This window comes from Myiozetetes cayanensis, unplaced genomic scaffold (assembly GCF_022539395.1).
Source record: "Myiozetetes cayanensis isolate MyiCay16 unplaced genomic scaffold, myiCay2020 scf23, whole genome shotgun sequence".
NCBI lineage: Eukaryota > Metazoa > Chordata > Aves > Passeriformes > Tyrannidae > Myiozetetes > Myiozetetes cayanensis.
Window position 1 is genome coordinate 8595430 of NW_026087445.1, and position 27340 is coordinate 8622769.

Below are 27340 nucleotides of genomic sequence, written 5' to 3' on the forward strand. Positions count from 1 at the left end.
CTGTGGGGAGCTGCTGTCCCTGCTCTGAAACTCCTATCACCCAGCTCCCTCTGAGAACACCCTCAGGCTCACACAAGCCTGCTGAAAAGTTTCTGTTTGGATGATTAGTTTGGTTCAGAACCTCCCTCCCGGTGTTCAGGGTGCTGGGAACAGAGCAAGGCAGGGAGGTGTCGGCCCTGCAAGAGCCCAGCTCTGCCATCAGCCCAGGATGGGCACAGCTGCTTTCCCTGGGCGAGGAAGGGGACGTAGTGAAAGGAAGGGCAACACTCACCCCGTGAAAACGAGACACAGGAGGGTGCAGATGAGAATGAGCACCTGGTTAAACATCGCGGACTGCGTCCTTTGGATGGCTCGGTGCAGGTCGTTCTGGGGAGAGAGGAGAGAGGAGAGGGCTCACACTGGCTCAGAGAGGCTGGGGGCACAACCTCCTCCAAGTGCCAGCTGTTCTCTTGCTGGCTCCAGCAGTGCCCCCCCAGATGAAGGTCAGGCCAGTATTTGCCCCCTGGAAAGGGATGTACATTCCTGTGAGCAGGTCTGGGATCTGCTGCTGGGAGAGACAGCTCGAGTGGGCACGTGGGAATGGCTGAAAAACCTCCTCCCTGGCCAACCCTGTCAACATGCAGCTCCTGCTGCTCCTCCACAGCAGGTCACAACCTGGCATTCCCAGCTGGCAAAGCCTCACCTCCCACCAGCCAGGCAGGGCTGCACACACTGAGCACTGAAACCTCCCCAGAGCCAGGGGCAGCCAAGGGCTCCCTCCAATCCCACTGCCCTCCCCATCCCCCAGGAGCTGGACAAAAGGGGTCACTCACAATCATGTTCTCCAGGGCGTACTTGGCCAGCCAGCAGTTCAGGAACACGGGAATGAACAAATTCCTCAGAGGAGGCCAGAATATCTACAAAATCAAGAGTTATTCTCAGAAAAATCCATGCTCTTTAAAAAAATAAAGCTATAAACAGCCAATTCAAGCCCTTTCTGGAAGGATCCATCTCCAAGCTGAGCAGAGGCTGCTGCCAAACACGGCCCTGCTCTCCCGGCTGCACCAGAGCAGCTGAGAAGGGAAAATGGATTTGGGGATAAGGCTCCAGAGAAAAGTCATTATATTGTAAAATACCGAAGAAAAACATCCTGCCAGCTTTAAATACTACTTGGCCAGACATCCATTTGTCTTTATTTCACCTCTAAAGCTACAGCACTTACTACACTTAGAGCTGCTCTTAAATGTCACCGGGAAACACTCACCGTGATAATAAATGGCACCGTGTTGATCATCTCAAGGATGAAGGAAATGCGAAAAATCTGCTCCCAGATGTTCCCCTGAGGAATTAAAAACAAATGAGAATTAAAGAAGCTTCAAACTTTCCCAAAGGACAATTAAAACGCTCCCTCTCTGCCACAGACCCTGCTAGATGAGGGAAATACTGCTTCAGGAAGCAGGAAGATGCTCTGGTTTGCCTGCAGGGGAGATGCAGTGGTGGTGGCAGGCACAACGAGGTCAGGAAACATTCCCAAACCCTCCAGTCCTCTCTGCAGCCACCACATCCCTCTGTCTGTCACTGCTGCTGGGGGACAATGACGTTTCATGCAAGGAGGGAGAACGAGAGTGACTGTTACGAGTCGCTGGCACTCAAACCAGGGGGTGACGCAGGGTCTGAGTCTCTTCTGCCAGCTCTCCCCGGGTCCCTGAGAAGATGCCATTTGTTAAGGTCACTCTTTTTTGGCCATTTTAAGGGGTTTTGGTCCAAAGGAGTCAGCTTGTTCCTCTCCCTGCCTGGCTTGGAGCCCACGGAGGCAGCAGAGCTCGGCACAGGCAGGAGTCAACGCTGCCGAGCTCAGCTCCAGCTCCTCAGCCCGAGCAATCTCGGGGTGTGTCAGCCTGTCCTCCCTTAAAAACACGTGTAAAACAGGTCTGAATTTAAGGGAAAGCAGCAAAGGAAGATATTCTGTTCTGCACAACTCTTATCCAGGAGCCCGAGGGGGAATGAGAAAGGAAAACAGCCGGAGCCAGCTGAGACATCGTCGAGACAAACATCCTCCTGGGACACTCCAGCTTCAGGCAGCTCAAAACAGGAGACATGAATTCATGCCAGGGGGGCAGAGCCAGGCCGTGCATCACCACCCCCTGCCTCCCTGGGCACTCACCTTGTAGCTGAGATAGATGAGCAGCATGGTCTCCAGAAAGCTGATGAGAGCGATGCTGACCTGCAGGGACACAGGGAACGGCTCTGGGGGCTCCCTCCAGGCTCCATCAGCCCACCAGAGCTCCCAGAGCCCCCCTGGCTATCACAGCTGGGGCAGAGCTCCAAGCTCCTGTGTGCCAAGGGCTGGGTGCTCACCTGCACAGCCCACAGAGGTGTTTTTCTGTCCACCCAGAAGATGTGTGACCTGCAGAGGAAATCCCAGAGGGGTCTGAGCTGCAGCCCAGCTATCAGCGTCGTTACCCCCCCGCTGAACACAAATCCAAGGGCACTGGTGCAGGACCAGCACAGGTACTGTGGTGTTCCCTACTGCACAATTGGCTCAAGCAGCCCCTGCACCGGGAACAAGCCATTCCCAAGGGTGCAGCCACAGGTATTTGATTCTGGGATGCTGCTCCACATCCCTTGAGCAGCCCCACGACCAAGAAATGGCCACGGGCAGCTGTCAGCACCAGCCACCCCCATCCCTGCATTCCCACACCCTGGCAGGGCCAGACCCCAGCACTGGAGCAGCTCTGACTCACCAGTTTATGTTGGTGGACTGGTTAAATGCTGTGTAATTCTGCTTCTCACATTCCCAGCTAGGAGAGAAAGAGCAAGGAGAAGCAGTCAGGGAGGGGGAGGAGGAACAGGGATGCTGGGATTGACCCCCCCAGTGCCCTCCTCGCTGGGTGCTGATGCTGGGGGAGGCACCAGGGCAACACTTCCATGGATGCAAACACACTGATTCCTACAGCCAGGGCTTTCCACAGGAGTCTGTCTCACCCAGCAGACTGGGTGAGAACAAAACCCCTCAGGTACTTCAGCCCCTATCAGAGATGCTGCAGAACATCCACACTCCTGAGGTACAGGGCTCCCTGGCACAGCGTGGAACACAGGGAACTGGGAATTACCAGGTTACAATCAGCAAAAGCTGCTGATGCTCAGCTTCTGGGACGAGGCAGAGCATCCTGCCAGGCAGCAGCAGCAGCGAGCCAAGCTCTCCTCTCCCTGCCTTGCTGCGAGGGATGTGTTCCCGCTGGCCAGCCTTTATTCCGTCACACAGCCTCAGGAAGGTGGAACTCCCTGAGCTGCAGCTGCACTGAACCTGTCAGGGCTGAGCAGTCGTGTCCTGCTTTCCCTCTCACAGGTCTGACAGCGCTTTTGGGACGTGCAGGTGCACCTGGCAGCCTGCAGCCTTTACAAGGAGGAAAATCAAACTGCCAATTCTCCAAGCTCTTGGAAAAAACAAACGAACAAACAAACAAAAAAGCACAATGGTTTGTGAGCTAAACAAAGCAAGGACGTATTAAAAATAGGCTTCTACTGAAACCCAGAGCAAAGCTGATGTATGGAATCATCTGCCACCTCAAGGATCTAAACAGCACAACGTATTTCCCTCCCAAATGCTTAAATGGGATTTAATGGAAATTTATTCAAGGGCATCAGTGTTCAGAAACTATCTGCATGGTGATGCACTCGAGTCATGAGCTCTTGCCTGTGTCTGAAGGCCACGCTGCCCCCTGACCAAGCCAGACAGCAGCTGGAATGAACGTGCCCTGAATTCTTCCCCTGTCCTCTCCCAGTGCTCTGGGCAGGGCCAGTGAGTGCCCACTCACCCACCCACGGGATCTGAGCAGGGAGCAAAGCCCTCCAGCCTGGGTAGATCTGCTGAACCACCAATTCCAACAGCTGGAGCGAGAGAAAACCATCTCCACAGTGGCTGTGAGCAGCTGCCATCGCCCAGGGGCACTCACCAGCCGATGCCCACTGCCCAGGGGCACTCACCAGCCGATGCCCTCCTCAGGGTTGTCGAGCAGGACGCGGACGATGTACAGGAGGCACGTGAGCAGCTTCAGGGAGAAGTTGAAGAGCCGGATCCTCAGGCCTGGGGTGGAGGGGAGCATGGAATGAGGCAGGCAGCACTCCTGGGCAGTCCCTGAACCCCACAGCACCACACCTTTAGCTCCCCACAAGCTCTGCACAGCCCCACCCACCACAGGACCCCCCCTGAGCCCCAGGGCAGCACAGGAGAGCTGCTCAGCCTTGCCCAGGGCCCCACGTGTCCTCCCCGGGGTCAGAAATGCAGGAGCCTGGCACAGAAATAAATAATGATGAGTCAGCTCCTTGCTGACCCCGATAGATGTGAGAGATGAATGAGGAGCTGCTGGAGTGTGTCCCCCTCATTAGCAGGGATCCATTAAAAAGTGCTCACCACTCTCTGCAAGCACCTTGCAGGAGCAGGGACAGCGAGCAGAATCTGCTGCTTTTCCCACTCTCCCTCCCCAGCCAGTTCATCGGGTCGTTACTCAAAATTACAAGTGAGAAATTCATCACATTTTCATTAAAAACTTCCCCCTGGGCGCCCTGTTGTGCTGGGCCCCAGCTTTTTTCAACGAGACAACAGAATGCAGGGAGGAAAAAAAGAAAATGTGAATTTCTGAATTAACGAGCAAGGCTCCCTCCAGACAGCTAATGAGATCCCGGAGAAAGAAAATAAAAACACCATTAGTCAAGTGGAGGCTAATCTGGGGGGCTGGAGCAGGAGTGGGTAGCTCACAGCCAGCCCTGTGAGGGGGACACTCACTCCCTGATGGGGACATTTCCTCTCTGCCAGGCAGCTATTGACACCCACCCTGCTCCCAGCCAGTTTGTCCAGCTGGTTCCCGAGCTGTGGCCATTCCCAAGGAGCAAAAGTGGCAGGAGGCATCCCATCCTCCCCCTGCAACCACGTCCCCCAAACCAAGCTGGCCAACACTCAACAGCAAGGCCAAGAGGCGGCAGCAGCCCCGGGCTGGGGACACACGGGGACGTGGCCACCAGCAGATGGCAACGGCTTCTCATCCCACAGGGCAGAGCGTGGCTCTCCTGGCTCGGGCAGGGCTTGGTTTCCCCCAGAACACGCACACTCCATGCCCAGAGCACTCACTGGATCGCTGGTTTTTGATGAAGAAGAGCTTCAGCCGCTCCTTGAAGGTGTTTTCATTCACGTAGAACTCGACCTGCACCCTGCAGGGAAAGCGCCCGAAGGAGCCCGTCAGTGGGGTGGCACAGCAGCAGCCCCCAGGAGCCCTGTCCCCCCATCCCAGCTGGGTGACCACCCTTACAGCCCACACACAACCCTGGACTCGGCCCCAGGCTCCCAGCTGCTCCCACAGCACCCCCAAGACATGATCCATCACCACCAGTAGCACCAGGACACGATCCATCACCGGCTATCCAAGCAGAAGGTGTGGCCACAGGGCCAGGACCTGCTTGGGGCTGAGGGCTTTGCTTTCATTCCCACACAATCAGACCTATAAACTTCTCCTTCCACACCCACTTTACAGTGTCCAAAACTTGTCAGAAAAGCAGTGGCCTTGGAGCAGCCTCCCCCAGCGATGTTTTATCAGCTCCAACCCCCCCCAGCTGCAGCAGAGCAGGAGCTGGAAGGGCAAAGTCCCCAGTTCTGCCCTGGTTCTGCCTGGGTTAGGAAAAACATTCAGCACCAAAGCTGTTAAAAATCAATTCAGCTCTAAAAGGAGAAAATTTCCCTTTGTTGCTAAGATACCACATTTGGTCATTCCAGAAAAACCCAGGAGCTGACAACCAACTCCAAACATCACTTAGCATCTGGAGCCACTGGTGACTTGTGGCACAGGGACAAGAGTCACCTGCCAGGGTACTTCACAGAAACCAGCAGGGAGGAGCCACAGGTGAATCCAGGAATGTCCCATCCACTGCTGTGACCACCACGGGAATTTCTTCATTGGCTTCTGCTGCCTCCACCCCTGACCCCCACCCACAGCCCTCCCACCAGCATTCTGGATGGCAAAAAACCTCACCAAGGCTGGAGCTTCCTCCCCATGGATGTCAGCAGGGGCTGGGATCAAGCCCACCTGGATGAAGGGTGTGTGGACAAAACCATCCCCAGCTCAGCTCATCTGTTGTCACCTCCCCTGGTACTTCATAAACACCTGTGGCCCTTTGCAAACCCACTGGTGACCCCAGGCAGGTTGTAAATCACACTGCTCCTGCCAAGTGCCAGCAAAACGGGATCAGGTCCTCCTGCTCAGCCTTAGACTGAGCAAGACAAAGTCTGCTCATTATCAGTCCAGCCCATAATGGAGTTAAGTGCCAGGAATTAGCCACTTACCCCGTTCACTGCATTCAACAAGTCCCTTAAGTAAGTGCTGCTGGTACCACTCATTTTTTAACTCTGGGGAAGAGCTCGTCAAGACCTCATCAATCAGGCCTATCTGCCAGGCAAGGCAGAGCTCAGGGTGAGCAGGTTCCCCCATGGCAGTCATCAAAACTGCCCAGCCCAGGTAATTCTGCCGGGGCACACGTGGTGCCCGCTCCGGCCGAGCGCGTCCCTGGCACAGCCACCCGCTCGGGATTTATTGGGAAGCAGCTGCTCCTCACTCTGACACGGTGGGGGGGATAAACAAATATCCACTGAGCATTCCTGCCCAGCTGGCTGGGCAGCAAATTGGGAAGGGGGGTTTGTCAGACCCCCTCATCCTTGGGGGTTAGGAGGGTGGTCAGAAGGGTTTTCCACCAAACCTGGTACTTGGTCACCACGAGAAGGGAACAAGGAGGTAGGTGGGCAAGGACAGACCCCAGTGCAGGGAGAGAGCAGGAGAATTTACAGCCCCTGGCTCACCAGCACGCTGCCTCAGGAGCAAGCAGCATTAACACAGACCCGGCTTCAACACGTGTCAAAATTAATCGTTTCCAAAGCCAGACCTGGCAAATAATTTTTCAGTGCCAGGGCCATAAATCAGCTGCCACGACTGCTCACAACGCTCCACGCGAGCTGATTGCTCCTTCTCCATATTAAAAATGCCCAGGAAATGCTGGGAACTGCCTTTCAGCTCGGACAGGAGCGCTGAGCACCCCATTCATCAGAGCCTCTGAGGATTAAGCGCCCTGAGGAGACGGAGACTTGAGGGAGCACGATTCCTCTCCCAGACATTCGTCTCTGTATCAACCAAACAAACAGCAATATCAATCTCTGTCTCCAGCCAGATGGTTCACTGATCCATAAGCTCTGCAGCCCACCTCGAGATGATGGATATAATTGCTGGTGGATAAAAGAACTAAATGATTAGATCTAACTTTTCATGACAAAGTAGCCCGTGTATTCATCCATCCTGATGGCTGCAGGAGGAAGAACACGGGGAAAAGCAACTGAAGTAGGTCTCAGGAAAGGGGGGAAGGGGGTGTTTATCACTGAAAAAGAATAAAGGAATAAAAGAACATGTTCCTGTACAGATAATCTGCCCTCCCTGCGAGCTGGGCTGAGCCCCTGGAGCTGTCGGGGGGTCCCACTGCAGCACTGGCAGCCAACACCCCACTGGCCCAGGGCAGAGCGAGAGATGGCCTTTACCAGGCAGCTGCACCATCCAAGAATATCAAAGCTCCTACTCCCTTCCCAGCTGGGGGAAGGAGATGATATCATGTAAAACATACCCTTTAATTTCACTGTCAAGAACTAACGTGAAATAAAAATCAAGCAAAACTCTGGCTGCGTTGCCAGCCCAAAACACACCCTGAGGGCTCTGCCTTCCCTGCAGCTCAGGCAGGATGGTCCCTTCAAACTGCCCCCTTCCTGCTGCCATGGCTGGGCAACCCTCCCTCTGGGAGCATCCTTCCCACTGCCTGAACATCCATCCCACTGCCTGAACATCCTTCCCACTGCCTGAACATCCATCCATCCATCCATCCATCCTACTGCCTGAACATCCTTCCCACTGCCTGAACATCCATCCTTCCCACTGCCTGAACATCCATCCATCCATCCATCCTTCCCACTGCCTGAACATCCTTCCCACTGCCCCAGCATCCCTCCTGCCAGTCAAACATCCCTCCCTCCAGCCAAACATCCTTCCCACTGGGAGCATCCCTCCCTCTGGCCAGGCAGGGTGGTGCCAGCCCAGCCCAGGCAGCTCCCAGGCTCACTAGCAGCGATCCACTGTGCAGGCAGGGAGAGGCAGCAGAGCACACCTCTGCCCTCACCTCTCCCCACCCTGAACCCCCCCAGGGCTGTGCAGATAACGATCCTGGCACGAGTTTCCTTATAAATCCTGTGCTTGGAAGTGTAATTACTGCTATTATGCACTTCATAATGCCTGAGCGAGTTCATTCTCCTCGCTCCCTTATTTATTGTGCTTTATTAATCTAAGATTAGAGGCAATTTGTTGTAAGATGATGAGTTCCCCCCCCCAAAAAAAAAGACACAAAAGTAGTTTGCTGGGAAAAGTGCGGGGTGAAAGACCAGGACGAGCACATCCCACCCCACTGGTGTTAAAACACACACCCAGGAGCACAGCCCTGGCTCTGCACCCCCACCCTCCCCAGGGAGCTGGGGACAAACAGAGTTCTCTTAAAAAAGGGGGAAATACAACAAAACACCAAGCCAGCTGCAGCCCCCATGGGGGCAGTGTGGGCAGGGACAGGGGTGGGGGGAGATGTCCCCCAAACGCTGCATTCCCAGCACACTTACATGGGCAGTCGGGCACAGGCAGCTCCCTCCGATCCCCACGGCATGTGACAACTGCTGGGGCTTGGCCTGAAAGCTGAGACATCCCTCCCTCCCCTCCCACTCCAAAATCCAGCTCCAAAATCCACCAGCCAGCCAAGGGAAGGAGCTGCCAGCCCTGCCCTGGGACCTGCCCCAAGCCACGCTGCTCCTTTCTGAAGGACTTGGGTGCCCAAGGTTGTTTTTGCCGTGTTTTATAAGGCACCTCTTGCCAGGAGAAATGTGTCTTCAAATAAATATTCCCCTTGACAGGAAAGAAAAAAAAAATCTTAGTTTTTAGCTCCTTGCCCTCACACTTCAGCTGGGTGAGGAATGCTGTTTTCAGCAGAATCCTAGAATGGTTTGAGTTGGAAGGGACCTTAAAGCTCATCCCATTCCAACCACCTGCCATGGGCAGGGACACCTTCCACTAGACTAGGTTGCTCCAAACCTCATCCAGGAAATTTCTCAAGAAATTTCCCCCATCCTGCAGCAGGATGCAAAGGAGACTGTTCAGAGATTTCTCAGGGGAAAAAAAAAAGAACAAACAAACCAACCAGGAAAATCCTAGAAATCTCTGTAATACTCTGCCAAGGCAGTGCAGTCCCAAGTGAGACCCCAGAGCCCACAGGACAGCTCTGCATCCTCTGTGCAAATCCACCTGGATCAAATACATCAGGAATGCTGCTGTGGCCAAGGCTGGATTTAGGGAATTCTGCTGCTGGCCCAGGGGGGCTCCCGGGGACGGGCTGTGGGTGCCAGCACAGGGGCACAGGCAGGTGAGGAGCAGGGCTGGGTGTGCAGGGCTGCAGCACGTCCTGTGCCAGCATGCTGTGGCACAGGGAGCACAGAGGACGCTGTGCCAAGGGCACAGGGATGCTGTGAGGGCACCATGCCATGGCCAGGCTGCCTCCGCTCCCGCTCAGCCTCCGGAGCAGCCGGCGCCAGCCGGGCACCAGGGGAACCTGAGCTGCTTCCCAAAGCCTTCCCAAACCACCAAAGCAGCCAGCCTGAGCCTCAGGTACCTGCTGAGGGCAACCACACTGACTACCCAGGCACACCTCCTGCACCTCCAGCCCTCCTGATTGCCCTGGGGATGCTCTTTCCCTTTTTCCCACTGTTTTCTCGCTGCTAAGAGATGTTTGGGTACAGAAGCTGCAGTGAGTCAGGTGCCACGCTGAGCTTTGCCACACTGACCCCCTCTGTGATCTGTGTTTGCCATCCTCTGCCTATCCCAGGGCAAGCAGAGGATGATGGGGGGCAGCTCCAGCCCTTCCCACCCGAGCTCCCGGCTCGGCAGCGCGACGAGCCACTCCCGGTGCAGGGTTTGGAGATGGAAAAGTGGGAATAGCTGTACAGGCTGCTTGCACACAGACAACCTGGCTGCCTGCCAAGGGGAGAGACAGGGAACAAGCTGCCCCCACGCTCCACAAGCAGTAATTGAACAATTACTCAAAGGAGGGAGGTTGTGGTTTCGGCAGGGCTGAACCAGCCAGCGTGCAGAGAACGGCTCCGAGCCCCCCACCCCCCACCCCAGGGGTCCCTCATCGGCCAGGGGGACGTGTGGGTTCACCCCTCCTGTGGAGCAGCCAGGCAGGATTGATGCTGTGCCCAGCATGAACGCCTTGGCTTCTCCAGGGCACCACCAAACAGCCGGGAAAGCTCTCACTGCGGCAGCAAAGCTCTGGCACATCTTTAAACAAGCAAGCCCAAAGCAGCCAGGGAGGGATGGGGATGCAGGGCATCACTGCATCTCCTGCTCTGAGGGGCAGAGCCCCCCTGGCCACCAAGGGAAGGGGAGAGGGGAGAGCTGTCTCAGAGTGAAGAGAGTTTCAGCACCTGGGAGGTGCAGGAGAGCACTGAGGAGAGCAGCGACAGAGACTGCATTGTCCAATAGGCCAAGTACTCCAAACAGGGGAAATCCACCCATTTTTAGTGTATCACTCTCATCCCACATCCCTTAGTAGGTGCAAAACTGAAGCTGCTTCCCTGCTCCTTCTGCGGGGTCCCAGACGATCCCGATGGATCAGGGCACTGCCCAGAGCTGAGGTGCTCAGTAGGTCCCACAGCAGCCTCTGACAGGCACTGTCACAGCCACCATGGCACTGTCACAGCCACCATGGCAATGTCACAGCCACCATGGCACTGTCACATCCACCATGGCACTGTCACATCCACCATGGCACTGTCACATCCACCACATCCACCACAGCACCGTCACAACCACCACAGCACTGTCCCATCCACCACAGCCCTGTCCCAGCCCTGTGGAAAGCCAGCTCTTCCCACCAGCTCCTGCATCCCCAGGAATGAGTTTGCTGAGCTGCCTGGGCTCCTGACAGAGCACATGCTGAGACACATCACAAACAGAGATCAGCAAAATGGAGTCCCACATCAACAGCCACGCCGCACACAGAGCCAGGACGCCGTGCCCCACAAGCTCAAAAACTTGTTTCTCCAAGATTTTGTTCATTTACCACGGGAATAACTCAGGCAAAAACCCATCTCCTGTTTTATTATGGAGAGTGATTTTTGCCCAGAGAAAGAATTGATATTGCCAACCACTCTGCAGCAAATTAAACCCAGCTGGGTGCAGGTAATGTCATCCTGGCTCCAGCAGCAACGCTGCGGTTTTAGTTTTTGGGGGGTGAAAAGCAAGCTCCAAGCAGCCACTTCTGGAAAAACTCTGCCAAGACCAAGGCTGGCTTCACAGGCCAGTCCTCAGGACAACTCAACTTGCACCACGAGAAGAGCAATTCCCTGAACTCATCCACACAACCACTCATGTACCAGTGGGACAAGGGCTGGGCAGGAGGCACCAGGCTGAGGGCACTGAGCTGGGACACAGGCTCTGGCCAGCCAGGAAAGGCTTCATGAACCTGTAATGATAGAAATCTCCTGCTGGACTTTTTGTTCGTTCTTCTTCTTTTTTTTTATATATATATATATATATATATATACACACACACTATTTTTTATTAGGGAGGACACTGCAATGAGAATGGGATTTTTATCGATTCCTCGTTCCCTGAAGGCAGCTGCAATCCCTCTCCAACTGGACTCAGCAGTTGCAGGGCTCATTTCCAGGCACCAAACCAAGCCCTGGAGGAAGCAGGGACACACTCAGGGGTTCAAGTTGAAGCTCACAACTTCCCATGGCAGGAAAGTGGAACGAGATGATGTTTAAGGTCCCTTCCAATATAATCCCATCCAAGGTCTGGATGCTGCTCGTGGCTGGGCAGTGGCACCACTTGCTCTCAATAAAATAATTATAATAGTTTTAAAAGATTAAAACCCCTAAGAAGGGAGGCAGCAATGGAATAACACGCTGTGTTTTGTTCAGCTTATTTGTTTTGCCACACTGGAGGCTGACACTCATGAGTCTGCTCCTCTAATTGCCTGTGCTGATGAATCTGCATTGTTTAATTAGGGTCTGTGCACAGAGCTCATGGTTAATGGGTAATGGACAATCTGGTGCCAAGGATATCACTCCTTCCCCAAGAAACCTGCCAGTCCCTGGGTGCAGATAATCTTCCCCACGGTGGGGATCATTTCAGAAGGGTTTGCTGGTCCCATACACAACTCCTCGGTGCCAAGAGCAGTAATGACCAAATCTGGTGCCTCAAAGGAGAATAACCATGGAATCACAGGCTGCTTTGGGTTGGAAGGGACCTTAAAAGTCTTCTGGTTCCATGGGCAGGGACACCTTTGCTAGACCAGGCTGCTCAAAGCCCCATCCAAGGTGGCCTTGGACACCTGGAGCATCCACCCTTAATACATCACTGATTTAAAGCCAAGTCTGACCACTGTTCCCAGCAGCAGCTACTGCCCAAAATACTTGGCTCACCACCAAAATACTTTGCACACACACCACACAAACCCCCCAAATTGCACCTGGTTTTCTGCCATCCGGAGAGCACCGCTGGCTCCTCCCTGTCGGCAGAGCGACAGCCCCCGCCCCTTCCCGCGGGGAAAAACACGCGGAGAACTTACTGTGAGAAGGAGGAATCCACGCTGAAGTCCTCGGCGTGAGGCCTACAGAGCGAGAGCATCACAGCAGTGAGGGAAGGCACAGCCACCGGCGGGGGAAACCGGCACAACAACCGCGGCCGTGCCGACACCGAGGCACGGGCGTCACCCCCCAGTCCCACCTGAGGGGACACCAGTGATGCTCTGGTGGCTTTGCCAATGTGTGGCCCCTTTGAGGACTCAGCTCCGTGGATAAAAGCAATTTTTATGCCTTTTTTTTTTAAATTTTTTTTTTTTTTAAAGTGAGCCTCACAACCGGCATCGCTGCTCTGCCGCTGATCAGCGTCACGCTTTCCCTGCGGAGAAACTGGGCTTGGGAAGGTCGGTGTTTTTAGGGGTTGAGGGGAGTGTTTTTAGGAACTCAACGTTGTGTTTCTCCTGGGCTGGTTTTAGAGACAAAAGTGATGAGCAGAGAAGGGGAAAATAAAATAAAATAAAAAAGAAATCGAATCAAATAGAATCAAATAAGAGAAAGGAATAATGAGGGGAAGGGGGAGGGGGGTGAGGGCAAGGGGAGAAAGAAGAACAGAAAGAAATATGTGAGTGGGTGGGAGGCAAAGGGCCTGTGCTCATGTACTGTACATCCCACAGACAGACAGACAGGCAGCACACACCAATTACAGCTGCAAAGGGAAACATTCCCTTTGCAAAAATGATGCTCTTCCAGAGATCCTTGGGATAGCTCTGGGTCCCCATCACCACCAGCATTAGCTGAGCCTCAGCCCTTCCCTGCTCCAGCAGTGCCCTCTCTCCTCTCCTTATTTACCACGAGCCAGGACAAACGAGAAATACCATCCAGGCCAGCGGGGCACCTGCAGCTCATAAAGATTTTTCTTGTATTTTGCTTTTGCTTTATGAGGCCCCAGCACTCCAGCCCGGTGCAAAACTAAATCAAAGCAATAAATCCACATTTCAGTGGAAATGGGAGTGCAAAGGAAGCGGATCCATCCCTCAGCTCCCGGGCACACGGAGCAGCCTCCCCACACCGTGATTTACTTTGCTGTGCTCCTCGGCTCTGATCCGTGTGAGGGCTGCAGGGGGGGGCTCAGAGGGAGCACAAGATGTTCCCACTGGAGCCACCACCCCAGGGGACACCAACAGCAGTGTCCCACCCTTCAGACCTGGGAAAATCCGCAGGAGATGCTCCATTTGGGAGAGATGATGGAGCCAGGCAGGAGGGAGCAGGGATTCGATGGGGGGTGAGGTGATGTTGTACAGACACAGCCCCACTTCCCACGAGCAGGAGGCTGCACAAGGAGAAGGGTCCCCCAAGCCTAAATGGGGAGTTCTTGGGGGGCCGTGGGGCAGGAGGGGTTGGGGGTAAACAGGACAAATCTTGTGCTTATCAGTTCCCTTAAAAGCAGCATAATCATGGAATGACAGAATGGGTGGGGTTGGAAGAGACTTTAAAGCTCATCTCATTCCACCCCCTGCCATGGGCAGGGACACCTTCCACTAGCCCAGGTTGCTCCAAGCCCTGTCCAACCTGGCCTTGGACACTTCCAGGGATGGGGCAGCCACAGCTTCTCTGGGCAACCTGTGCCAGGGCCTGCCCACCCTCACAGGGGAGAATTTCTCCCCATATCCCACCTAACCCTGCCCTCTGGCAGCGAGAAGCCATTCCCCTTGTCCTGGCACTCCAGGCCCTTATCCCAAGTCCCTCTCCAGCATTCAGAGCCCCTTTAGGTGCTGAAGGTCCCTCCAGAGCCTTCTCTCCTCTGGGCTGAACACTCTCAACTCCTGAGCCTCTCCCACCTGCCTCTCACTCTTCCCTGCTCATTTCCAGCTTTCCTGTGCAACCCTCCTGGAGCAGCAAGTTCACACCAAGTGGTCCCTCACAGCAAGAACAAGCCCTGGGGTGGGTCCATCAGCTGTGCTGTGCCTCAGAGCAGTCCTGGCATTTACTGCTGCCAGCCATCCCAGATTTTCTGCAGCTGCAGACCAGAGGCAGGCACAGCCCCCGGGAAGGAGCCAGCTCAGCCTCCCTCCTGCCAAATTGGATTATCCCACGTTAGCAGCAGGGGCTGCTCAAGCCCCTCCACTTGTGTTTGGTTTTGAACAGTAGCCTTTTATGCCTCACAGAGATGTTTATGGGGAAAGAATCAGCGGATGATTTGGTTTTCTCCTAATCTGGTGCCAGCTGGCAGGCGGGAAGGGGCTCATTCCAGCTGCAGCTCCCCAGTGCACAAGAGCACTCCTGAAAACCAAACAGCAGAAGCACATTTAATCACACAGCCCCGTGGGGTCCTGCAGACCCTGCAGGTCTGGCACCACTGTGGCTTCCAGAGCACCGGGATGAGCCAGCAGGATTCCCAGAACACCTTCCCCGGACTCCTCCTTCCCACCGGGCACCCCAAATTCTCGTAAACAGTCCAATCGCTGAGAAAACACGGAAATTTTTCTAAGAAAACTAAAAATCATTCCAAATCTCATCCGAAAAACAGCTGTTTTCCAGATCCCAAAACTTATTACCAGTGATTTGCAATAGGCAGAGCTGAAGCCATTTAACGGCAGCAGAAAGGTTGCGCTGGCTTTTAATGTGTTTTAGATAATCTGCTTTAAATTCACCTCTTTATTTCCTCCAGTTCTGCCTCCCTGGGTATCCCTGTGCAGACAAACCTCAACTCATCTCATTCCTAGCATGGAAAAGAACTGTGGCACAGGCTGGGAGCCCGACCTTTGCTCCCTCCTGGAGTCCAGGACCTGGGAGGCAAATGCCATACCCGGACAGGGAAAGCTGAGGCCCCTTCTCCTGGGGTTGCTAAGCATTAAAGCACAATGCCAAGCTCCTGGTTGGCACAAGCAGCACCTCCCAGGGCGAAGGGCAGAGCAGGGAAGGGTGGGAGAAAGGAGAGGAGCAGAGGGGGAAGGAACTTCGCTGCTCCAGAGACATGTCTGCCCCCACCTTTCAAGCTGCAGCCCCTTACAGAACAGAAAGGTTTTATTAGGAGGTGAAGAGACAAAGGCACATTTATTATTAGAACAGAAGCCATAATAAACCTTGCTTATGTAAAAAGGGAGAGCAATCACCTGCCCACCCATGCTGGAGGCAGCTCCTCGGCTGAGCAGCCACCTTCCACCTCATCTGCCTCCTCCAGCAGAGCAGTTCTGCTCCCTGGAGCTGAGCAGGGACGTGAACAGCACCCCTGGGCCCCAGTACCCCAAGAATTTGGGTAGCAGAGCCAGTCCCCTTGTCTCCAGGGAAGGCAGGCAGCCACCCCAAGCCCCAGCCCTGCTCCCAGCCCTGCCAGGGCGCTGCGGGATCTGAGTGGCGCTTGGCTCATCTGCCTCATGCAGATAATTTGAGGCTAAAAACTGTCCCTGCCTTTCAAGTGCTCGAGGATGCTCAGATGCAGAGAGCAGCAAAGCACAGCAGCAGCTCAGCCCAGCTCACAGAGAGAGCCCTGCTCCCTTCCCAGCAAACCCCCTGCCAGCCCTGTGACTTCTCCGCTGCCTCCTGGAGTTTTGGTAAACGAAGAGTATTAAAAATTCACCTCTGGTTCTGCATCTCCTTATTCAATTTACAGCCATCATTTCCAAACACACAAAAAAACCCCAAAATCATGCCTTGACTTAAAGCCTCTGAGAGTTACAAAGACACAAGGAATGACCTGCCAACACCACACTTGGCTTCAGGCTGCTTAATAACCACTTGCAAGGCTCAGAGACGTTTGGAGAGCAGGGCAAAATGGCATTAAATGTGATGGCTTTCTCCTCAGGCCAGGGGAAGGATTTAAGGCCTTTTCACCCTGGTTCTCAAAATGCCTTCAAGACAGGGTCAAGGCAAGGGGGGGTTAAGATGAGCCAAGCAAGGTAAGTGCTTGGGAAGGCTTCCTGAAGTGCTGCTCATCCTCCAAAGACATGAGCTGCACCACGGTTCCTACCATATTGACAGTGAGAAACTCATCCCAAAATAGCCTGATGTGAGAAGGACAGATGGAAGGAGATGAAAAAAGAAAGTAAAGAGGGGGAGAAGGAACGAGCAAAGAGGAAGGGGAAAGGGAGAGGAAGGTGCACACGTCCTGCTCACAAACACGTGCAGGAGGGGAGGGGAGAGGAGGAGAAGGGCAGCTCGCCTTCCCGGCTGCAGGATGGAGCAGGGATGACCCAAGGAAAGGGATTGAGCCCCCAGCACCCCTGGTTTGGAGGAAGCTCAGCAAGCTGTGCTGGTGGGCACCTGGAAAAGCCACCAGGCTGACAGCTGGAGAAGCGCCACACGGACAAGCCCTTCCACCACCGGAGGCAGAGCATCCACACAGGCAGGGAGGCAGCCTGGGCTCAGCTGCCTCCTCGAGGTGCTTCCTTCATCCCAGAGGTACTTTTCCTTGGCTTTCCTCTGCAAAACCCGGATCACAACTAGAACACAGAAAGTTTGGAAGAAGCAGGCGCGGCGCCAGAGCCGCAGCGTCACTCGCTGCAGCCGGACAAGCTGTTCCCAGCCCACTGTCCAGCACTGCCTGCAGCTCCCTTCCAGAAAGTTGGGCCTCCCCCAGAACCATAAAATCATAGGTTGGAAAGGGATGTCTAAGATCATTAAATCTGATTGTTAACCTGGCACTGCCAAGCCCACCACTAACCCATGTCCCCAAGTGCCACAACCACACGTCACTTAAATCCCTCCAGGGATGGTGACTCCACCACTGCCCTGGGCAGCTGTGCCAGGACTGGACAACCCTTCTGGTGAAGAAGTTTTAGGCCAAATCCAATCTAAGTCCTCTCTGGCACAACTTGAGGTTGTTTCCTCTTGTCCTAGTGATTGTTACTTGGGAGATGAGACCGATCCCACTTGGCTACAACCTCCTTTCACTGCCAAATGCCCTCCAGATCCTGAGGCTGCTCTGACACACAGCTCCCTGCCTTTGCTGATGAGCTGAACGAGTTCCTGCAGTCCTGAGAAGTGAGTGATCCTTGTGGGGGAAGGACTGGACATGAGCTTGGAGGGGGGCTATGAGACCTCCTGCACGGCCCCAAGTGCCCTCTCAGAGGGGTGGTCGTGGCTGGCATCCTGCTCTTCCAGCGAGCAGGAAAGCCTTCCCCTGGAGGAGGAACATGCTAATCCCTGTGCCCTGATGGGACCTGGTGGGAACGAGGGATCTAAAATAAACCGAGGCAGAGCCCGGGTGCTGCGCCGAGCGTGGCATCCTCGGGTGGGGATGGTGCCTGCCTGGCACTGCTATGTAGGGCACCGACACTCTCAGCAGTGCTGGCAGCTCCCTGGCGGCCGTGGGAGGAGAGCTCAGCACTTCCCCACCACAGCCTGCTCCCCTCCAGCACCCAGCTCAGGGGGTGGCATCACCCCCTGGCCCAGGGCACAAACACTCTGTGCCAGAGCGTGTGCACACAGGGACAGGGCCTTGAGGGATGGGAACCACGGACAAGGGACCAGGTTCTGTTTGGGGTCATCCCCATCAAGGCTCTCACAGCAAAACCAGTTCCTGCCCTCCCTCCCAAAGTGGCAGCTGAGTCCCAGCTCAGCGAGCAGCAGTGCAGGAGCCAGGGCTGGCACAGATGCAGAAATCCTCCCATCACCAAACCCTCTCCAGCCTCAGCACTGCTCAAATACCTGGGATGAACCCTCATCCACAGCCAGGAGAGCAGCAGCAGAAGACCCAAGGCTGGAGCACACACTGGCAGGGCAGAGGGTGAGCAAACCCCCACACAGGGAACATCCCTGGCACAGGATTTCTCCTGCCCAAATCCTCCTCACCGGGAGCGGAGGTGCCCAACCAGCACATGGCACTGGCTGAGGGCAGAGATACAGCCCTGACAGCGCTTTCCCCAACAAAGCTTTTGTTAAGGAGATGTTAAAAAGAAATAAATTAGCTCTTGAGTTATTGTCCCCCTGGGAGGGCACTCAGCAGCACAGCACGGGGATGGTTCAGACTGGGAGTTGTGTCCAGGCTGCTCCGGAGAACATTCCCCAGAGAGCCACCTGCAAGGACACAGCAGCTGCAATGGTTTCACTGGCCAGACTGGACCTGCCTGTGTTCTCCTTGTGTGCAAGTGCCAGGCAATGAAAACACATCGAGCCAGACCTGTTTGTTCATACCCGGCTGCCCCTGGCGGGAACAAACATCGATCGAACAGAAATTCCATTTTCAGATGCTTTTGGGAGAGCTCCTCACCTCCCAGAGTGCTTCACCTCCAAGAAACCTCCCAGCAAACTTGCCCCAGCAGAGTGCTGCTGTTTGCCTCAGAGGAGACTCCAGCCACCTTGCTGACTGTAAACAGGGCTGAAGCAGAGTCCCATTTATTCCTGCCAAAAATATCTCGAACCCAGAGACGAGGCAAGGCTGCGGGAGGTGGGAACGTGCAGCCCGAAGGAGAAAGGGAGGGAAGGATCCGATGGGTGAGCAGCAATCAACCCTCTCTGGGACACACACACAGAGAAGGGACAGGAGGGAACAGGTACAAGAATGTAGATGGAAAAATTATTCCCCCTGGGAGTGATCAAAGCCTGCACCCGGCACCCAGAAAAGCTGAGAAACCTCCAGCGAGATGTTCAGAACTCAGCAGGGCTGGTCCTGAGCCAGCAGGGACAACTTTAAAGCCAGTCCAGCTTTAAGCAGGTTTGGAGCAGAGCCCTCCGGGGTCCTCTCCAATCCCAGCTCTTCTGCAATGCTAATTCTCTTCCCCAGACCTCAGCAGTTCAGGTTTCAGCAGCTCAACAAACACAGCTCAAGGAGGGGAGGGGGGGACACGCAGCCCTGCCAAGGCCTGGGGCAGAGTGTCCAAAGCAGATACCTAAAGGGAATGTTTGCAACTCCCACTGGAATACCACTGTTCCCTGGGACAGGCAGAGCTTCCCCTGCTTCCAGGAGAGCTGCACAAACAGGACATGGTTATCTTGTAAAAACGTTTGTTTGTGTTTCTAAACCCACCCCTCCGGTGTTCCAGGGAGATCAGCGGCCCACGGAACGGGATCCAAGAGATATTTGCACGTCCTGCCTCCCACCAGCAGCTTCTTCCCGAACACAGAGCGCTCCACGGAGAGCACAGCTGGGCTTTGCTCTGGCTTTGCTCCCCATCACACCTTTCCCTTTCAAATCCCTCCCAGCACAAGGCACAGGGAACCAACCTGCCTCAGGAAAAAGCCGGCTCGCAGGGAAAGGCTCAGCCTCTCCCGGCTTCTCCAGTCGCTATCTCTGGCTGCCAGAAGAGTTTCAGTGCCCAGGCAGATGGTCTGCAGCTGAGCCTGCCCTCCCTGGCATAGCCTAAAGGCTGCCCTGCTTCCAACCCTGTCTCAGAGCAGTTCCTGAGGTACAGAAGTAGCTCCAAGCCTCTTCAGTGGGAGATATTTCCACAGGGGCAGCTTGGGCTGGTCCCACCCCGCACACAGTTTTCCACCCACAGGAAAAAATCTTTATCCAGGATGCCCAGGGACAGCCCTGAAGTCCCCTTTTAGCCTTCCAATACATATCTGTGGAGTGGTTTCTCCTCAGATGAATTCAAATCCTTTCCTTCTGTTTTGACTGGGAACTCCTGAAAGCTTTGAGGTGCTGCAGTGACTAAGAGACAGAGTAAGGAGGTAAACAAAGTAGGTGAGAATTATTTCACTGGCTTCAGTCATCTGGAGAGATCATTTGCATCCCTGAGAACATCCTCTAACACACATCTCCTTCCACCATCACCTGGTAATTCACTCCCAACTCCCAGTGACAATTGTCGCTGCCGACTTGATAACGCTGCTCGCGTCTGGCTTTGGAGGAGATGAAGCACCTCAAACGCCCTATTCATCACTTCCAAACCAATCTTCCTGCCTTTGTGGCTTGCACAGGCGGTGGAAGAGAAGTGCACAAATCTTAACTGCCAACTCATTGTCTGGGGAGCAGCACCCAGGGAAGGAGGGAACCCAGACAGCTGCAGCTCGCAGGGCTCTGCCCGCAGGCACACGAGCACTGAAGTGTTCCACCAACTTCTCCACCTCACAGCATCGGCTCCTGACAACAGGATTGCAGCAAACACTCAAAACTCCAGCAAAACTCGGGGAGTTAGGTCTTTCACACAGCCCTGAGGTACCCCAGTGTGCTCTGCACGCTGGCCTTCGTCAAGGGTCCATTAAAACACCGTAGCAATATGATTTTTGGAATTGCTGCCCCCCCCAGATCTGAGGATGCCTTGCAGCACCCCTCCTTTATGCTGTGCTCCCACGACAAGGAAGGTCAGCCCTGGGATGAAGATTTGGCTCCCCGGTCCTGGGCAGGAACCCACCGAGCTCCTGAGTGCTGGAGAGGAGAAGCCCCTCTTGCCTGTCTAATCACAGCTGATTAGCATGGTTGGAATGAGCTTGAAAGAGTGCCCAATTGTATTTTTCTAGCCACAGCCACTGGCCCTGCCCTGAGGGGTGCACCACCAGCACCTGGAATGGCACAGAAAGGAAGTGCTCTCTCCAAAGACTTTGCCTACAGTGGAGCTCAGGATGTGCCCTCAGAGGTGCAGGTACCCCCAGAACAGGTCCAGCTTGGGTGTCTCTTTGAAGCAATGAGAGAAGACACAAAAGCAGAGCACAAGCAGCCTGATCAGCACTGGGAGCACGCTCAGACTGTTCATCAAAACGCGCTGAGCCCAGACCAGCTCCAGGGGTTTGGTCCCACGGCACCCGCACGGTGCCCGCTCGCAGCTCCCCACGCGTGCCTGGCCAAGTCAGACCCACCAGAGCACCAGCACCAGTGCCATCTGGAGAGCTGGCACATCACACCAGGGACACACCAGGACTCTGCCTCCCAGACCTGGAGACCGAAGCATGTGCCCGGCACGGCTCGGCACCGGGAATGGCCGCGCCGGCGCTCCCGCAACGCGCACCTCCCTCCCCGGCTTCCCCCGCGGGGACACAGCTGCTCCTCCTGGCTGGGTGCCACCCTCTCCCCCAGATATGCCAGGAGACTGAGGCTGAGGCGTTAATTCATTCCAATCTAAAGCCAAACAAGTAAAATTCACCATGGGCAGAGGAGCCTTCCTGCCACGCTCATCTGCACCAAATCACATCCTAGAAGACATACAGTACACAGTCACAGGTGAGGCGGTTCCTGCCGGCAGGGGAGGCAGCAGGGATGGGCTGAAAGGTTGGAGAGATGGCAGGAAAAAAATGAAACAGAAAATGGAACGAACAGAACAAGGACTGGGATCGGTGACATAGGAATCCTCATCGTAACTAGGGGGGACCTGGCTCCTTCTGAAACACTGTAATCCCAGTGCAGTGCAAAGCATTCCCATCCTCCTGAAAAAACAGCTCCTTCCTGGCTGGGAGCTCAGCTGGGAGCTTGCAGAAAGGCTGCAGCATTTCCTACAGCAGCTTTTTAAATTATTTTTTTATTTTTTTTTTATGGCAGTTACAAGTCAATTCTTGCTCGGATGGAGCATCTCTCCTGCCATGCAATCATGGTGCTACTGTACAGCACCGATCATGATGATAGCAGTGTAAATAAGCTTTGGCTTTATACTGCACAGACAAGGTGCAAGGCAAGTTAACAGTGGTGTGTGGCAGCCCCACGTTCTCAGGCTGCCGTTCAGACGTGCTTTAGGCGTATAAAAAAATCAAGAAGCACTTATAAAAAATTTAAAGGGACTGGCTTCCTCCTGCCCCAGCTCCCTCTTTCATAATACAACTTCGGGGCTGGTGTGGCTCCGTGAGGAGGATTTGATCCACCACCCCTCTGGAGGCACTAATCCCTTCCCCTCTCATTTAAAAGATAAAAGGTGCTGCCTCCCCACCCGCCCCACGCACCACTGCAGTCCTGCAATACCTTTGTCCGACATCACTCCCCATGGATCCCATCCTCCGAGACGGCAACAAGGGGCTCACCCCGTGGACATCTTCTGTCGTCGCGGGTGGGACAGTTTTGACGTGGGAATTGCTCTCGGAAGGGGAATTCTTCAGCTTGGCTCTCGCCATCCTGCGAGCTTTGGCTGCCTCTGTGACTCCCTCCTGTTTCCCCCCTGAACTCTCTCATACATAGCAATCCTCACCGCAATCAGTTTAGAGCTGTCGGCACGTACCATCTCCTTCCTTCTTCTCTCTCCCCAGTCACGGCTGCTCAGTGGAACAATCCTGCCCTGTACATTTATTTTGGTAGTGAGGGGAGTCAAGGCAAACTCTCCGGCCTTGCTGCTGCGACGAATTTGGTGCACAACAACCGAGAAAACCTCCCCAATGCAGAAATCCCTGACAGGGCTTTGTCTGCCGGATAATGAAACTGCCCTGCCTCGGTTAAAGAAAAGATTGCATTGCTCTTATCACCACAGGCAGGGCAGGGGCTGAAGGATTATTTTCTTTTCCCCCATCCCTGTTTTTCAGTAGCAACGTGAGGGGGAGGAAGCTTTTTTATCTCATTCCTCTGTGTACAGAGCAGAGCGTGGACTGCGTGCCAGGGAACAGACTCAGCGGGCTTGGCTCGCACACACAAAGCAGCAGAGCAAGGCCCCCTCCTAAAAGCACCCAGTGTGAACCCAGAGGAGAGGAACTCGCTGCTGGCACTCAGGCACTGCTCACCTGGCCAGGCAGGTGCCCGTTACCTGGCCCAGGGCGACCCAGATTTCCCTCTTCAGGTGACAACAAAAGCTGCTGCTCCTTGAAGGTGCTTGGCATCGACCTCTGAAGATGTCAAACAGAAAAGAGAATTCACTGCAGCCAGGGGAGAACTGAGCAGGTGATACCCCTCGAGTCCCTCAGTGCAGGCGGGATTGGAAAGGGGAAGAGAGGGAAAGGGTGATGTATCCCACCCTCTTCTGGGAATGCCACCAGTCCACAGCTGCCCCCCTGCTCGTGCTCGATGGCACAACAAAGCGCATCTTCCAGTGGCCCTGCACGGTGCTGCAGCGCTGGGTGGGGCACAGGGCCCAGCACCACGGACAGCGGCGGCCCCGACACCACCCCAGCTCTGCCACGTCACCCCCAGCACGGTGACATCACCCCGAGGCCTGCCACCGTCACCCCGAGTCACGCCCACCCCACCCCACGGCGTGACAACACCTCCCGCCAACGCTGCCCCACGGCCCAGCCGGGGGGGCAATGCTGCCCCACTGAAGGCTGGAAAGCAAGAGTAAATCCAGGGACTGATCCCAGCAGGACATCACCACACGAACAAGTGCAAATAACTCGGCTTCACCGCAGGGTTTCTCTAAAATTGGCACCTGGAAGGGTCTTCCCAGGGCCCGGGAACGGCAGCTGTGCAAAGGCTGGCTGTGAGGAGAGGGCAGGAGCTGCCCTGGAATGGGAAATCTGGGACTCAAAGCACTTCCCTGACAATCCCTTCTGGCACCAGCTCTGTGCCCCAATCACACCACACGCTTCCATAATCCCACCAGGCTGTGGGAGCACTCGGCACCGCTGTCCTGACAGACCTCTGGGAAGCAAAGGCCAGTCCTTTCCTTCCCCTCCCTCCCCAGGGAGCTGTCAGGCACCACCAGCTCTGCTCTTCCCCCAGAGATCAGTGCCCAACAATGATTTCCCCCACGACACAGAGGCAGTTCCCGGCTGCTCTGGGAAGAGAAACAAAGCCCCCGTTTCCTGTTAACCAAATCCTTGTTTCCCTACTCGGGGCATTATTTCTTAATGGGATTTCATCCTACAACCTCCTTTATTTCAGCATTTTGAAAAGTAAAATGGATAAAAACCCACAGCCCATTTGCTAATGTGCCAGCTTTCAGAGTACATTTAATTTCTTGTTTTGCCTCAAAGTGATTCATTAGCTCAGTGCATTCATTTCCTACCCGAGTCATTCCTTTCTGCTTCATGGTTTGATTCAGCCTCATCTTCAACTTATTGCTCCATATCTCTTTACTTCAGGGTGTTGTTCTCAAACCCCAAGTATAATCACTGCTGTCAGCCCTCTGGATTGCAGTGTGCCCAGCTCAGGGTCTGATGAATCCTCCTGGACCACAGGAGCCACTGGGAGGGGGGCAATCAGGTCTCTCTTTTTGGGGAGAATTCAACATTCTATTGTACTCCTGACTGCAGAAGAACATTAATTTTAGGATTGAGATTAGATGTGAAAAGTGGCTTATGCTTAAGTTATCATCTCAGCACTAATGCCATCACAGAGCAGCATGAACAGGGGAGGGATTAGGGAAAGACCTGGGGAATTTTAATGGAAAATGGAAACCCTCCTGCCATACTTTCACTGGGTATAAGGTGACAAAAAGCACATCAAAGAACCCCTCCAGGAACTCTGCCTGCAGGAGCCCCTCCATGAAGTCACCTCTTCTGTCAAGCACTTAAACACAAACCTAGCCAGGAAAACCAGAGAGGGGGAAATGATCCGACACCAGGAGATGCCAACAGGGCCGTGGGTCTGAGCAACCCTTCCCCTCTGAGGCAGAAAAGAGGTCGCCCGATGCCAGGGAACATCTGCCAGGCTGGATGAGCCCACAGAGTGACTCAGAGTGCTCAGCTCTGCCTTGAGCTGCTGAAGCAGCTCCTTTGCTGTAGCTCTGTCAGAAAAACATCCCTCTCTCAGCAATGCAACGTGCTCCCCACTTCACCCCAAGACCCACAGGTAGCGCCTCCCCTCCCAAACCTCCCCCCCGGCGGTCACCGAGCGCTGGTGTCCAGGAGGAGCGGCTGAAGGAGAAGGAGTAAAGCTGGAACTCAGAGCAAAGGCAGCCCAGTCCATCCAGCACCCCCAGAACACTCACTCTGGCTGAGGAACAGCCCGTTCCTAGAAAGAGCCGTGGCTGGAAGCGCCACCTGAGGCACAGCTCGGTGAGCCAGCCCTGCAGGGACGTTTTCAGCCGTGCTCCCAACCCACAGAGTCCAGGGGCACCAAGCACCTTGTTTGAACAGCACGTTCTCCAAGGGAATCCAGGAGGGAAAAAAAATCAACAAAGCACAACCTCGGTAACATCAAAGTCCGAGCAGGAATGCCTCTGGTCCAGAAACACTCCCAGGGCCAACTGAATGCCAACCATCTGACTGCAAGCCAGGAAATCGATGTTTAATTTTAGTTTGAGAGCCCATTACAAAGTGCTGATTTCTCATTTCGGTGTCTACATTATGCAGAGACCACTGCTGTGCCGGGGGCTGGGGAGATGGCTGGGAATTGCTGAGCAGCAGTTGCAGGGGTAATAATATTTCTGAAAACGAGATTTAGAAAGAAGGAGATTCTTCATTGCTCCTAATTGAATCCACAGCAACTGCACTGTTAAATACTCTCCCTCTCATCCAGGTTGGTTTCAGCCCCGACTGCCAGAACTCCTTTCATGCACATATTCAACTTATTATTAATAAAGCATGACCCAGTGCATTAGGACTGGCTGATGAAACGGGAAGGGGTTGGCTTTTTTCTCCTATTCTTCTGGCAAACAAACCTGTTCTGCTGAGATACCACCCAAGGGTGTCAAGTGTGCAGAGCCTTCTGCAAGGAAAAGCCACTTTAAGGTATTTAAAAATCTTCAACAGTCACCTTGAAAGGCAATTCCAAACCCACAAGAGGGAAGGGAAGGGTAGGGAAGCACATTTTGCCAGGAGACAAAACCAGCTCCTGACCACACCAGCACCTCATGGGAGACCTTATCAGCCAGGGCAGAGCTGCTGCTCTAAAGAGGGGCTGTGTTCATACAGAGAGTGTTAACTCAAGGGAGCCTGAGCTGGACAGTCATTAAGGTTCATTATTATCCCTCCAGCAAGCCCCTGGTTCTGTTGACCACTGGCCAAGCAGCTCTAGGAAAATCAACTTCCCCTGCACGGCCCCTGTGGCTGCTCTGTGTTCCTGCTGCCTGGGCAGGGCACCCCTGATCTCCCTTTATTTAACACCACCAAGGAAAAACAAGATCCCACACCATTTATTACTGCCACAAGCACTTCCTACGTTTCAAGACCCCAACAAATGCCACAGCACGACACTAACGGCTCGATGAACTCCAGAGCACAACAAATACTCTGACAAATGCCACAATCCCCCTGGCCCAGCCTCTTGCTGAAGTGTTTTTTCACACACATCAGTTTTGCCCTGGAGTTGCCAGGGGATGCCCTACATTGTCACCAGGCACTTTGCAAAATTGCTTTTCAGGAGCTGCCAATGTTTGGAGGTTGCCGAGGCTCAGGCAGAGCCCTGCAATCACCCCCTCCCCTCCCCTCCCCTCCCCAGCCAGGCTCCTGCAGCCAGCCCAGCACCAAGCCACTTCAAACACCAGCAGACACATCCCCCTGCAACAAAGCTGCCTGGAAATGGCCACATTTTTGGGGAAATCTGAAGATTTGGGCTGGTTTTTTAACATTCACTAATCATTCTCTGTTCCAGTGAGAAGCTAAAATCACAGGAGATGGAGCTTCTGCTTCCTCACCAGAGGGTTGAACCCAAAGAGCTTCATTCCTTTTACAGTCAAAAATGCAGTACCAATACATTGATTAATTCAGATTGCAGACATTAGAATATACAGGAGGTGCTTGGCAACCCTCTCTGGATGGCGAGGATGTATATATTTATTAATAAAAGTGCTTAAAGAATACTTTACCCATTGATTCTGAGTCAATTAAAAAATTCCTCTCCATTTTCTTTCCATTAGCCTGCAGAGGAAGGTCCTCTCTGGCCCATGGCCTGGGAGCAGGAGCCCAGCACTGCTGTGAGAGCCAGCAGGACTTTCTCAGGGATGAGCTGTGCAATGAAAATCGGGGTTTAAAAGGGATTTCCCCAC

General features: G+C 54.3%; 1 protein-coding gene across 10 annotated transcripts in view; it reads right to left on the reverse strand.

Annotated features, from left to right (window-relative positions):
- The window catches only part of KCNT1 (potassium sodium-activated channel subfamily T member 1), an 83974-nt gene that overhangs the window by 18393 nt on the left and 38241 nt on the right, over window positions 1-27340 (reverse strand). For 7 of the 10 annotated variants that reach the window (XR_007629459.1, XM_050320216.1, XM_050320218.1 and 4 more), the window contains exons 3-10: window positions 5108-5187; window positions 3967-4066; window positions 2724-2780; window positions 2338-2386; window positions 2144-2203; window positions 1244-1318; window positions 813-896; window positions 272-366 (exon numbers count right to left, since the gene is read on the reverse strand). Coding sequence is in view for 9 of the 10 variants with exons in the window: in XM_050320216.1 (XP_050176173.1) it covers window positions 272-366; window positions 813-896; window positions 1244-1318; window positions 2144-2203; window positions 2338-2386; window positions 2724-2780; window positions 3967-4066; window positions 5108-5187 (600 nt within the window). In the remaining variant the exon portion in view is untranslated. Of the gene's footprint in view, window positions 1-271; window positions 367-812; window positions 897-1243; window positions 1319-2143; window positions 2204-2337; window positions 2387-2723; window positions 2781-3966; window positions 4067-5107; window positions 5188-12673; window positions 12716-22452; window positions 23039-27340 lie in introns of those variants that run through there. The other 3 variants (XM_050320224.1, XM_050320222.1, XM_050320223.1) reach the window with 2 other exon arrangements.